Source organism: Hippoglossus hippoglossus, chromosome 22 (genome assembly GCF_009819705.1).
Source record: "Hippoglossus hippoglossus isolate fHipHip1 chromosome 22, fHipHip1.pri, whole genome shotgun sequence".
In the NCBI taxonomy this organism is placed as follows: domain Eukaryota; kingdom Metazoa; phylum Chordata; class Actinopteri; order Pleuronectiformes; family Pleuronectidae; genus Hippoglossus; species Hippoglossus hippoglossus.
Genome location: NC_047172.1, coordinates 5,753,478 through 5,766,668, shown reverse-complemented (window position 1 = coordinate 5,766,668; position 13,191 = coordinate 5,753,478). Strand labels below are relative to the sequence as shown.

General features: G+C 42.9%; 1 protein-coding gene across 3 annotated transcripts; it reads right to left on the bottom strand.

Annotated features, from left to right (window-relative positions):
- Positions 1 to 491: 491 nt before the first annotated feature.
- cdan1 (codanin 1) lies at positions 492 to 12,683 on the bottom strand. 3 transcript variants are annotated; one of them, XM_034576493.1, is made up of 28 exons: positions 12,552 to 12,683; positions 10,525 to 11,243; positions 10,231 to 10,431; positions 9,747 to 9,937; positions 9,434 to 9,550; positions 9,262 to 9,340; positions 9,044 to 9,164; positions 8,714 to 8,823; positions 8,521 to 8,610; positions 8,326 to 8,401; positions 7,928 to 8,133; positions 7,640 to 7,772; positions 7,308 to 7,451; positions 6,973 to 7,139; positions 6,311 to 6,392; positions 6,061 to 6,150; positions 5,915 to 5,969; positions 5,619 to 5,755; positions 5,420 to 5,523; positions 4,878 to 5,027; positions 4,645 to 4,708; positions 4,394 to 4,472; positions 3,109 to 3,335; positions 2,900 to 3,007; positions 2,747 to 2,810; positions 1,924 to 2,171; positions 1,600 to 1,707; positions 492 to 1,470 (listed from the first exon to the last, which is right to left on the bottom strand). In XM_034576493.1, the coding sequence occupies exons 1-28, from the start codon at positions 12,627 to 12,629 to the stop codon at positions 1,348 to 1,350; spliced, it is 4,071 nt and encodes a 1,356-aa protein (XP_034432384.1). In that variant the 5' UTR covers positions 12,630 to 12,683; the 3' UTR covers positions 492 to 1,347. The 3 variants fall into 3 exon arrangements, with proteins under 3 accessions (XP_034432384.1, XP_034432386.1, XP_034432385.1); XM_034576495.1 differs by having other exon boundaries at positions 1,954 to 2,171; XM_034576494.1 differs by having other exon boundaries at positions 10,525 to 11,247; positions 12,556 to 12,679.
- Between the last annotated feature and the right edge of the window lie 508 nt (positions 12,684 to 13,191).

Genomic DNA, 13,191 nt, shown 5'->3' with positions numbered 1-13,191 from the left:
TATTTATTAGTTAAAACTTATGAGGTGCAATTTTGAAATTGAGTGAATTATGGCTTTATCCCAGTCAAGTCAAACATTTGAGAATAAGAATAAAAGATTTAGACATCGCAAGATAAAAAGATTTAAGGCTTTATTGTACCTTATTTCCCAACAGTTTTGTATTTTTATTCTATCTATTATAAAACTATAAAATCAGTTTTAACAAGACTAACAACCAGTTTTAGAAAGTAACTAAGACGTACAATTACTCAAGAATTTTTCACTCCACAATTTATCTTTCTAAATCTTTTCAAAAAGCTTGAACTCTAAAATGTTGCTTTAATTAATAACATCAGTCACAGGAACCTAGTACATTTACTTCTGATCCTTTAAATACATTTCACAGACAATACCTATGTTCCTTGTATAATTAATGATTCATTTATTTGTTATCAAGTGTTTTTGATTGTTGCTTCAAGTTTAGTAAGAGAGGACAACTTATGACGACACACTTAAACCAGAATACATCTTTATTATTACATGTTAAACTTTGTGGCAACATAAAAAATACTGTATTTTAAAAGCAGCAGAAAACATGGCGCTCATGTAACATGAACAAAAACGATCACAAATGCAGTCTCGCATTCATAAGAGAAACATGCAATTCACGAGTAGTGACGGTCAAAGGCAGTTTGTGAAAGTGCTACACTAAAAATTAAGACGTTTATTGTCTCTGTTTGGTCTAAAATAAGGAATAAATTCATCTTCAGTCCATTTTTAGAAACTGTCTGATGCAATGGCTCTGGAATCTTTGCTAGAAACTTGGGTGTCAACACGAGAAATGCACAGAAACAAAGTTGCTCGGTTTACATTCTCGGCTGCAAAAAACTCCCAAATACCCGTCTCTGTCTCCCTTCTCCTGTCTCCGCTAACGCTCGGCTACTCGACAGTCGGCTCTCAACTGTTTGAAAGGCTTGATCTCCTAGTATTTCCCCTCAGACACAACATCGTATACAGGTTTGCTTGCAGGAAGGTTCTAAGATCTAAGGTAAGAGCTGTTGAGGTCCCTCGCTACTACAACTGACTGGCAGGGCTTTCTGGTTCTCGCCAGCACCTTAGCAAAAGAGCAGAGGGATTCATGAAAGGCTGCCGACACTTCACAAGAAGGAGAAGAACAAAAGTCTGAAGTTCGCTGTGCAGGGGCTGACGGAGCCGCAGCTTTGATGGTCAACTGGAAAAGTGGTCAACGGCCATTGAATTCACCCAGAAGTGTCTCTTCCCCTTGAACACCACGCTGACAGATGTGACTTAAAACACTGTGGTGATCACACAGAAGATGTCATGGGACATGTGCTGGGGTTATCATTGTCACGTAGCGCCCTCTACCGTCTGAGGCGAGACCTGCAGCATGTCCATGTGACTCGGTAACTCAGCCAGAGGCGGGGAGAGTTTAATTCTCTGAGACTGCAGCTGAAATTTCTCTATCAGCTCCTGAAATGAGACCGAAATGAGAGAACAAAGTGAGCAGAAAAAAGCGGGGAAGGAGTCAAAGAGGTCAAATCACCAGTGGAAGTAATAGTTCCATTGGAATGTATGATAATAGAAGCAGAGAGCGCTCACCGCCGGCAGGGCCAGGTTTGTTAGCTTCCTCCAATAAGATATGACCTCCTCCTCACTCAGAATCCCTCGGTCGACCAGCTTTCTGACCAGGAACAGGTAGTTGTTCCACTAAAGACACAGAGAAATGCATTATAACATGTTAAAGATCTCAGAGAAATGAATAAATTCAACATTCCTCTCAGACACAGTGTAAACTATCGACACAAGGAAAGAAACTACAGATCTAAAGGGAAATCCAATGAGCCAAAAGTTATCTGGTTATTGACCGAAAAAAGAAATCATACAAAAATATACAGGAGGAAAACTAAATCAAGAAGCACATACAGTATGTCGGTAGAGAGGTAAAGGATGTACCTCCGTGTCGTTGGCTTTCAGCACAGCAGAGACGGTGAGTGGGCTGAAGAGCAGGTGGAGCGGGGCGGAGGAGCAGCAGTCTCTCTCCCACAGCTCAGCGAGTTGCTCCAGTAGCGATCTGACAGGAGGCTCTGAACCTGCACCGGGAGCCGCAGTAACTTCACCCCCTCCGCTGCACACAGACACAGGCGCAGGCAGCACCGGCAGCTCTGCAGACACTGAGCGGGGGACACACAACACAAACTCAGGTCTGGATGTAGCTACGCGTTTTCACACCGGGGTCCCTAATCAAGGTTCATGTCAAGGTTCATTTAGTTAGTTTTGGTTTTACAATGTAATTTAGGGGCAAATTTGACCAATTTGACCATTGTATTCATTTGAATGAAGTGCATAGACGAAAGCAGAAGTATTTGAATTGAGTAAATGAATGAACCACTTCATTTGGTTTAAATTTATTGCCACTTTAATATCATTATGCTGTTACTTCCAGCAAAATGAACGTCCTTGTCCTTTAAATATATCATCGAAGGTGAAGACTACAAGCAATCCCGTGCGCCGCTTGCACTTCTTTTACTTCTTCTTTTGTTAAATGTTGTCTCAACTTCCTGCAAATGGTCTGAAATCCTTTGCTGTGAACCAATCTGAAAGTCTGAGGGTCGGGGACCAAATGCGGTAGTTGTGAAAGTTCCCTTACGTTGCTTCCATTTCAGCAGCACGGGGTAATTTACTCAACAAACAGGTATCAGTTTACATTTTAACATGTCATAAAGAGATTGTTGTCATGGCCTCTTACCCAGTTTGCAGGCCAGCAGGACAGTAGTGTTCAGAAGCATCAGCTCTGACATCACAGTTGAAAACTAAGTGAGGAGATAAGAAGAGTGTGACCAGTGCTGACCAGAATTCAGTAAACCCAGTACAGGTCTATCACTTGTGTTGCCTCCTGTACCTTTCTGCAGGCCAGAGCGTCCCCCACTCTGTGCAGCAGTGTTTTCAGCTGAGAGTCTGTGGGCAGCTCCCCATCAGTCCTGGGGCCGACAGCGATGCTCAACAACTCCTGCATTAAAAAAAAGAAAAAAGACATGAGCATAGAAATCCAGACAAATATGACCAAATAAGGTAAGTGGTGAAATACTGCATCGTGTTCTCGGAACAAACCTTCATCTCAATGAGGATGTCCGAAGGCAGCGAAGCACTGTGGGTGCATTGCGGTGGGCAGGAGATTACTCGCTCACTTCCTTGTTTTCTCTTGGGAGTTGTTGACTGCTCCTGGGCGACCAACTCCACCACGGCCCGCTCAACGTCCCCCGAGTCTGGAGCCGCCGGGCTGCCCAGAGCCTTCATCACACGATCATATCTGCTCTTCCACTCTCGCCTTATGAGCGCTGAGGGTGGGAAAACAGAAAGGAAATTTTAGATGTGATGTCCTCAGGGAACCTTTAACCACTGCCCTTCACTGGGTTCTTCATTTGATCTTCTACAGTTTAAATGTTCTGTAACAAGATCCGAGCAGGACTGAGAGTTTTAACACTCGAGGCACAATCTCTGCATTAGGTATTCATGGTGTCTACCCCGCTGAACTGTTGCGGCTTATACACAAGCGTGTCCACACCATCGGCTCAGCAGCAGACACACTGGCGTCAGCTCCATCTTATGAAACTGCAGTGAAAGGTGTCAGTTTTGTGTAATCCTGCTGGTATGAGACCAAAATAACCATCTACAGGTGGCCGCACGTATCACATGTGACAAATAGGCGAGGCGACGAAACTCTAGATGACACGCCACAGCAGCAGCGAGGACAAAGGAACGAAGACCAAGATGTTCTGCGATCAACACTCACACGTAACGTGGGCAGTGTGTCCAAATCTCAGTTCTATAGAGGATCATAGCAGTGTTTTTGAATTTTCATTAAGTAGGCCTGTAAACACAATTTACCTTTTCCAAGGAGGTTATGTTATTATTATCGTTTGTCTGTCAGAGGAATTACGCAAAAACTACAGAATCAATTTGATTGAAACCTGGTGACAGGATGGCGTCTGGGCCAAGGAGAACCCATTAGCCACAGTAATCCCAGGCCTCAGGTTGTCTTAGATAAAAATATGTCAGATACATATTCAGAGAAAGAAAGAGCACTAGTTTCAGATTTCTACTTGGATATATCCTGAGTTGAGGTTTCAGTATCAAGAGAAAAAGACTCTCGAGTTGTTTCACATACATGCTTCATCACACTGATGATTACAGCATGTCTGTGTTCAAATTATAAGTTACACATTTGAAATCAACATGTACAATATGCAAATATCGAGTAACTTTTATTTTCTTAAAGGAATGAAGTAGAAGCTTCTACTGGAAAATAGCTGGAATTGCATTCAGTGTACGTCACATGCGTTAAACACAGAGTACAAACATGTAAAAACACAAGCATGGTGCTGGAACCCGCTACCTGTGATGTTAGCAGAGAGCCAGCTGCAGGCCTTTTCTGTTGCAAGACGTTTGGTGATGTTCTCCGATGTGGTCAGGACCTGCAGAGAGATAGTCACAAGTTTTGACCGTGTTATAAACATCTAATCTGCATTTAGAGACTGTTTATGAATTTGTTAAAGACCGTGTCGAAGTCTCAGAGGCTTTGAGAAAGTTTTTTTTTTAATAACATCACATCATCCGTTTTACATGGTAATTCTCTACGGGACTTACAGCAGGAGAGGTCTCATCCGGCAGCAGAATTCTTATGGCTTCAGGACTCTTCTCACAACAAAACCTGCAAATCACAGCAGACAGAGATTACCATAAAGATAGGATTACCCCACAGAAGTGAAATACTCCCAAATAAGCAATCCTTTCTCCGACTATCAAATGTGAGGGCCATAAATCTATGGACTTGACAAGAAGACAGTTTTGCTTGCTGCTTGCAGAAGAGGCTGTTGTACCTCGTGGCTCTCGGCAGGGCCTCCAATCCTGCAACACACAGCTGAGCGCAGATGGATTCATTCAGTTTTGACGGATGTGAGTTGGGCATCTCCAGTCCATCTCTCAGCATCTTCTCTCCTCTCTCCACCAACTCATTCACCAACGTAGCTCTGCAGAAAAAACCCACAAATATATGTCAACACACAAACACATAGATTAAAAAAAAAAAAAAAAAAGAAATCTAACAGAACTCAGATGCCATGCAGAAAATAAGAGTTTCTACATCTGCACAGGGTGGTAAATTCCCATCATCCACCACCTAAGTGCTGGTAAATCTATGCTGTTGACCAGTGACTACCTTCTTAGGTAGGCAACCAACCAAGTTTGCAGACAGATTACCTGAAGCTCTGAAAGTCCTTTTCAATTCTAAAAAGTAATTTGGTGGAAAGCTCCTCAAAGTAGAATATAAACAGTGTGAACGATACAGATGATTTAGAAACTCATGGCTTGGAAATCTCTAGATCTGCTCACAGCATGCACAGTGAAGCTCTGTGATACTCACTTCATGTGCTTGACGCCGTTGGATCCGATCCTCTCGGCCACGAACTCCACGGTGCGACGCAGCGACGGGGGCTGGTTGTGAAAGAAGGCTTGTTCCAGGTCCACCTGTCACATTTAAACGGTTGGTTTATAGTATATATTTATTTTAGTTTTTTGATGCCGTATGGAATTTCTCCTGACAGCTTCCCTCGTTTACTCACGTGTAGTTTCTGATGGGACCTGTTGGCAGCGGGCATATCCCTGAGCTCAGCCGACGTGGGAGTGATCTTGCGGATAATTCCTCCGCTTTTGGACGTGCTCCCAGACACGAAGGCTGCGAGGAGCTTACGAAACTCACCTGAACCGATAAAACAAGGCAGGTAACATAAAACCTCTGGCTCCTGATTAACAGCATTTACCTCTTCTACAGAGAACACAGCACTGCTGCAAATACACACTTAAAAAATGTGCCCATAGTCCTCAACACAATACATAAGGTCAACAAATTTCCACTCACCAAGAAACGGACAACATGTATAGAGAAGCTGCTGATCCACCAGGGGGATACAGTCCTGAAAATAACAAGAAAGCCCTCAGTATAAATGAAAACAAGCAGTGGGTGTTTTATGCAGAAAAACCTACTAGAATGAATGTTTTACTTACAAGTGCTGTGCTGCTTGTGTTGCCGTCCTCCAGCTTAGCGACCTCAGTGAACTCACTGGTGAAGAAGATGTCCTCAGGGATCACAGGAATCTACACGAGGGAAACACAACAAGTTCAATCACATGTAACTGTTGTGTAAAAGAAAGTTACAGTCATATTATAGGCAAAAATGAGCTCTGTATGTTTTAAACTGTATTCTACTATTCATTTTATGTTATTCTTTACAAAAGCAAACAAACGCGTGTCTCACCTGGAAGAGCCATCCTAACACAGACAGCATGAGCAGTTTGTTCAGGTAACACATTTCTCCACATCCTTTCAGCAACATTCTCCTACAAGCACAGAAAAGTCAGATCAAACCAAACTTTCTAAGAAGGACAACGAGCGGTCAAACATCCACAAAAACAATATGGAAGAAAGAGATTTTATATGTTTTCATCAGCATTTGTTTGACTGTTGGTGCAGTTTCATTGAATTTAAGGGGCCTTGGAGAATTTGTTGGGCCTTGGAGGCAGTAAGTGCTCTGCTGAGTGCCATTCTAGTTCTTCCTCTGTTTGTTTAAAGTTCTGTTCATGAGTTCTATTCATTTAGAAGTTTCTACAAAATAATACATCTGAGATATTAATAGCAGATGTTCCAGTGCACGACTCTATTTGTGCAATAACTGGGTAAATAAACAAACAATATTTAAAAAAGTATATGCACAAAAAATATATAATTAAAAAGACTATTTTGGATTTTAGTTGTACTTAAGTTTTAGAAATTATATCCTAGCCTGAAAAACTTAAGTACTTGTTTCCTTAAATGTTAATTATACATGTGAAAATAGCTGTGATGTTATGTCATTTTTTTGCAGTTTAACACTTTTAAGATGTTGAAGACATGAATTATTATTATTAACAGAAGACAGACCTGTACAGGAGAAGCAGCGTTCCTAATGCTGTCCTGTAGCAGAGCAGCAGGGGCCCGGTAGAGTCCAACATGGAGAGGAACTCCACGAGCCAGGGGACAGTCAGGATGGTTCGCCCCCTTTTCACACTGTTACTCAGCACAGCACACACATCCAGCACTGGAACGCTCTGAAGGACCAAGAGAGAGTTCATTTAAACTGCAGAGCAGAAAATGTGACAGGTCTCCACTGAAGAGAGGAACATTCATGAGATATTCGATTTTACCTGCTCCATTTGAAAGGGGTCTAAGTGAATTACTTCATTAATTTATAAACATTCTTGATTTTCTTTCCTCACCTTGCTGCGCAGCGCTATCGCAGTCTCTTGAATCTCTCTTGATGGTCTCTCAGACGTTTGGTAAGAAAGGAAAGAAATGAATCCTAGAAACTTAGCCAGGAGGCGAGCGAGGAGGAGCACGGAGGTGAAACGCTGCTTCTCGTCCTGATGGGGGAGAAGGAAAAGATTTAAGTAATAGTTAACAGCACATATGACAGAGTAGTCTTTCTGAAATCTGGCATGTTTTTAATTTTAACATACTATACAAGCTGCAATAAAATAACTAAAATGTAAAAAAACACAACAGGCTGCTGGCTTCAATAATGTTTGTTTGTCTGACTCTGAAAGTTCACCTGCTGTTCCATGTCTCCATCCCCCTCCTCCTCTCCCTCTGCAGTGGGAGCAGGGGGGCTCAGGATGGACACCTCGTCAAGCTGGAGGAGCTGCTGACACAGGCTGTCCTGCAGGTGCTGGTTCAGCTGGCAGCTGGTACACAACAAGGAAGACAAGTGAGCTCACATAGAGAAAAGTCGAGGAAAATGTGTTAAGTGAATCAAAAAAGAAAAGTCTGTCCTGTGTCAATTTAACATTCTACTGGTACAGCTCAGCAACATGATATTTGCTTGGACGTATCGTCTCACCAGCTCGCTGCCTGGAGAAAGTCACTGAAGAACTCCTGGTGGCCGGGGAAGGATGGAGGAGGACAAGGACCAACGACTCCGTGAGGCTGAATGAGACGCTCTTCAAGACGCTTCAGACGCCCCAAGCCGTCAGCTCCCAGCATGCCTAGCAGGTCGTTGTCAGGGGCGTCTCCGGGAGAGCTGTTCACACGGGGGCCTTTACACATCTGCAAAAAAAAGATTTTATTTATATAGTAAAGTGTGTTGGGGAGAAGACAGGGAAGAAAACTGCTGGGGTGTTTATTTTTCTTACTATGTATTATTTTTCATCAGGGTGTATGTTATCATTTTAGACATTTGAGATTATTTTAAAAAGTTAAGATTTATTATGTAAATGTAGATGAGGTGCAACAGTCTACCTGAACGAGCTGCTTCAGGAACAGACGCGCAAAATGAGAATGGTTTCCAGCAGCGGTCAATTGATTCATCATTCCTCTAAAAAAAAAAAAAGAAGACAAAAGAATGAAACAAAGGCGCAAATGTAGAACAGATACATGTATTACATTGCTTCTATTTTTAGATTTTTAAATTACAGAATAAATCATTGGACTTGCCGTATTCTGTTTCCTAAAGAAGAAGCAAAGTTCCATCCTGGTTCCGTGTGAAAATCCTCCCATTCTCGCAGGATTTCATAAAAAATATCTCTGAGAAATGGGCAAAAATATAAAATACAAATGTGCAAACTGATGAAGTCAAATCCAGAAACAGCAGTTACTTTAAATGCTCAAACTTGACTCAGCTATATACCTCTGTTTTTTAAAAGTGTGGAAGGCCTTGTCACTTCCGAAGTTGGACCTGTTGTCTGTGGCAGGACGGAACGGGACTGAGTGGATGAAAGTAGAAACTGAGGGAGAGAGCTGGAAGAGAAGAGGACAAATACAAAAAACATATTTAAACCCAACAAATAGAACAGGACTGTTCTATTAAGTTGTCTAAAATATTTAGAGACAGATTATGAACATATTCTAATAACATAAGCCAACTGTAGGTATTCAATACAAAACAAACGTCATGGGGTTCATCACACTGTAGGAAATAAAACACTTAAACTTGCACAATAAAATACAAGTACGTTACCTTGGCTGTGCTTCTGTCCTGGGCTTGAGCGAGACGGTCCCTGAGATCTGGAGAGAAAGACGCCATCCTCTCGTTCTCTGCCAGCAGACGCAGCGTACACTTGTCCAAATGAGCCACCAACCTTACGCATGACAAAAGGAGAAGCTTATGAATAAACTCGGAGATCAACTGGAGGAGCAGTGTCTCTTAAAGGAAAAGAAAACAAGAATCAAACTCACTGAAACTGCTTCTCCAGAACCTTTACTGCGAAATACACACAGTTGTGTACTCGTCGTAGGTAACATCTCTCCAGAACATCTGAAAACATGAAAAACGTGGCTCAATTTCAAAGTAAACAGAAGTTGAGAATCCACAATATGATTCAGGTGAAATTCAAAGCTAATTGTGCACCTGAATTTACAGCAAACAAGCTTTCCTGTTCATCCCTTTTGGGAGAGTGAGGCGACCGAGACGTCAACAACTGCATCACAAAGAAAAGCTCCAGGAAGATGTTTGGCACGAGGTTTTCTGTAAGACATGACGACACAAACACATCACTTATCCTCGTTTTTGGAGACTTAACAGATATTTACTAGATTTAAAATCACTTAAAATGATTGTGTTGGGAATTATTTATATAACATTATATTTTAACATTATTTATTTATTTTTTCCCCCCATTTACTTTAAATTAGCACAGTTATGACACCTTGTGGCCATTTACCAGAAATGCAGGTACAATACAGCTCTGCCAAGAGATCCAGCTCCGAGGAGAAGGTGACTTTGGATGGTTCAGGACTAGACGTCTGCTGGTCAGGTGTAACTTTAGATCCGATCCTAAACCCTGCCTTGGTCGGGGTGCAAGGGTCCAGAGACGAGGGCAAAGGAGAAACGACCTGCTGCGCTCGCTTTGACCTAAAAAACAACAAAGTCCTCATCGTTAAAAACAGAAAAGTGATGCTGCAGACCAAAATTTCTATCGGACAATATATGTAGAATAATGAGTAAACAGAATATACCTTAAAATTTTTGTAACTCCCTGTAGAGCAAAGCACTACCACATGTGTAATGGAGACCGGTACAAGGCTTTTAGAAATGGTCAGAAGTATAAACAAATATTTGTGCCACCCTTCTTCAAAAGTGAAAGGTCAACAAGTGTGACATTGCAATACAATGTCACACTAGTGAAAAAGGAGAAGTACACATACTTCTCCTTCTTCAGAAGCTCCCTCTCTTCCTGCAGGCTCAGCGGGCTGCCCACTGTCATCAGCCCCTGAAGTGCTTCCATCCCTGGCGGGGGAGAAGTAGGCTTCCTGAATGGTGTGGAGGTGAAACAGGTCTTTGGTTTGGAGAGTGGCCGCTCTGCACTGACTGGGGTTGGGTTTATTCTCCTTGATGGTTTGGATGCCCTGAGGAGGAATGCAACTGGTTAGACAAAGCTGAAAATAAATAATAAGGTGGCGTCAGTGTTATTTTAGTTGAACTGAGAGTTGTGGACTCACGCTGGTGAAACCGGTGACGACCCAACAGGAGGGAAATCCTCCAAGTTGTTTAAGTTGAGCTGCCCCACAGACGGAGGTGAGACCTGCTCATTTGACCTACTGTACCCTCCTCCTCCTCCTCCTCCTCCTCCTCGACCTGACCGCTTCCCCCCACTGTCCCACCGTCCATTCTCATCGCTGTGATGTCCTCCGCGTCCTCCTCCCTGTCTTCCTTGTCCGGCCATGCCAGCACCACTCTTCCTGCGGCCTTTCTGCGTTTGCAGGTTTGGGCTGTGGTGTTGGTCCGGAGGGGAAACCATGTAGTCCCCAAGACTGATCCTCTGGCTGGACCGGCGCTCGGAGCCAGAGGGCCTGGAGGCAGGGCTCCATGTTGGGGTAAAGGAGGGGCTGCTGAGGGCGCTGACCCCGCTAAGACAGTGGGACTCTGACTGAGCAGCCGCATCCCACTCATTCCCCGGTGACACAGACGTGGAGGCCTGAGAAAACAGCTGGACCCGGCTGGCACTCCGCGACCCAGCTCCGTCATCAGCAGACCTGCAACCCCTCCTGTCGGTGACGCCTTGTGTCTGTGCAGCAGGCCTGGGGGTCTTGGCCGGCGTGGTGGGGCCGTGGGTTAGTGCTTTGCTGCTCTGCTCTCTCAGGAAGTTTAAAAGGAAAGGGACAAACTCTTGCTTGTGAACTGTCAGCCCGGCTTTACTGAACGACAGCCTGTCATTCTCCTGTTGGAAAGAGACACATTGTGACGTTTTGAGATGTGTTTAGAGCTGGAGTATCACAGATGATTCAAGAAATCCAGTATCAATTAGAGACAGAGAGTAAATAGATGGAATATCACAGATGATCTACACTTGTAAATCCAGTATCAATTAGAGACAGAGAGTAAATAGATGGAATATCACAGATGATCTACACTTGTAAATCCAGTATCAATTAGAGACAGAGAGTAAATAGATGGAGTACCACAGATGATCTACACTGATGAATCCAGTATCAATTAGAGACAGAGAGTAAATAGATGGAATATCACAGATGATCTACACTGATGGATCCAGTATCCATTAGAGACAGAGAGTAAATAGATGGAGTATCACAGATGATCTACACTGATCCAGTATCAATTAGAGACAGAGAGTAAATAGATGGAGTACCACAGATGATCTACACTGATGAATCCAGTATCAATTAGAGACAGAGAGTAAATAGATGGAGTATCACAGATGATCTACACTGATGAATCCAGTATCAATTAGAGACAGAGAGTAAATAGATGGAGTATCACAGATGATCTACACTGATGAATCCAGTATCAATTAGAGACAGAGAGTAAATAGATGGAGTATCACAGATGATCTACACTGATGAATCCAGTATCAATTAGAGACAGAGAGTAAATAGATGGAATATCACAGATGATCTACACTGATGAATCCAGTATCAATTAGAGACAGAGAGTAAATAGATGGAATATCACAGATGATCTACACTGATGAATCCAGTATCAATTAGAGACAGAGAGTAAATAGATGGAGTATCACAGATGATCTACACTGATGAATCCAGTATCAATTAGAGACAGAGAGTAAATAGATGGAATATCACAGATGATCTACACTGATCCAGTATCAATTAGAGACAGAGAGTAAATAGGTAAACAAATGATTAGCTGCACATCTTCAGGACATTTCTGCAGAAACAAGCTAGTGAACCTTGCTAACAACGTGCTGGCTAACCTCTGCTAACCTGCGCATCCCTGTTTAAACAACATTAACACTAACACCAGTAAGAACCGATGGTTAAATCTGATCTGACTTGACGGTGAACCGTCTTTCCGACTGGGGGGGAAGCGTCACGTCCACAGAGCCCTGACATCACCCAGGCTGCGTTAGCCCGTTAGCCCGTTAGCCCCGCGGCTAAAAGTTTTGTTTACACCGACTTGCGAGCGATGTCATCACGTAAATCGCGGGGTATAAAAGTCACGCGGGTTTTCAAAGGGTCGCCCGTGCGGCCCCGGGCTGCCGCACACTCACCTCCCGGTTGCTCAGCCAGGCTGTGACCGTGTTGATGTCCGCTTTCGTCGCCAGGACACTTTCCAAAAGAGTCGCCATTCTGCTGCGCGGCTGCGGAACTGAGGGGAAGGGGGCGGGGCCAGCGACCACGCAGGCGCGTTTTGCGGGTGACGTATGATAAACCGCTGTGTGCAACCGGAAGAAGGTGACAGCCCCCTCCGCCTGGTCGCCATGGCAACAGCCAGGAGCCTCAAGAATATATATATATAAATATAAATTAAAATCAAAGGAAGGAAAAGCTCCCACGAGATTCTGTCTGCATGCGGAATGAGTATTTTATTTATAACCAGTTTATAAAAATAAAATACAAAATAATTTTAAAACCAAAAAGAAAAAGAAAAACACTGTACAAGGCATTGATATGATACAAACGATAGAATGAACATAAATAATTACAGTTATATACAATGCAAAACTCCCACTTGTTACATTCTTTCCTTGAGACTGTACAGTTACATTTCAAAACCAAGACGTACATTTACAACACAAAAAATATTGACCATTAAAAAATCCCAACAATTAAAAGTCAAAAAACGATGGATGGGCGAATTAGCAAATGTCACAATAAATAATTTTCTGTCAAGTATTTATAAGTTATTAA

What these genes read in the sequence shown, in the direction of transcription:
- cdan1 (XM_034576493.1), bottom strand. Translation starts at nt 12,629, where the DNA reads ATGGCGACTCTTTTGGAAAGTGTCCTGGCGACGAAAGCGGACATCAAC. An exon ending in TCTTTAGGAAACAGAATACG is followed by an intron (nt 8,402 to 8,520) that starts GCAAGTCCAATG and finishes TTTTTTTTTTAG; the next exon opens with AGGAATGATGAATCAATTGA. An exon ending in AACGGCGTCAAGCACATGAA is followed by an intron (nt 5,028 to 5,419) that starts GTGAGTATCACA and finishes TTTTTTCTGCAG; the next exon opens with AGCTACGTTGGTGAATGAGT.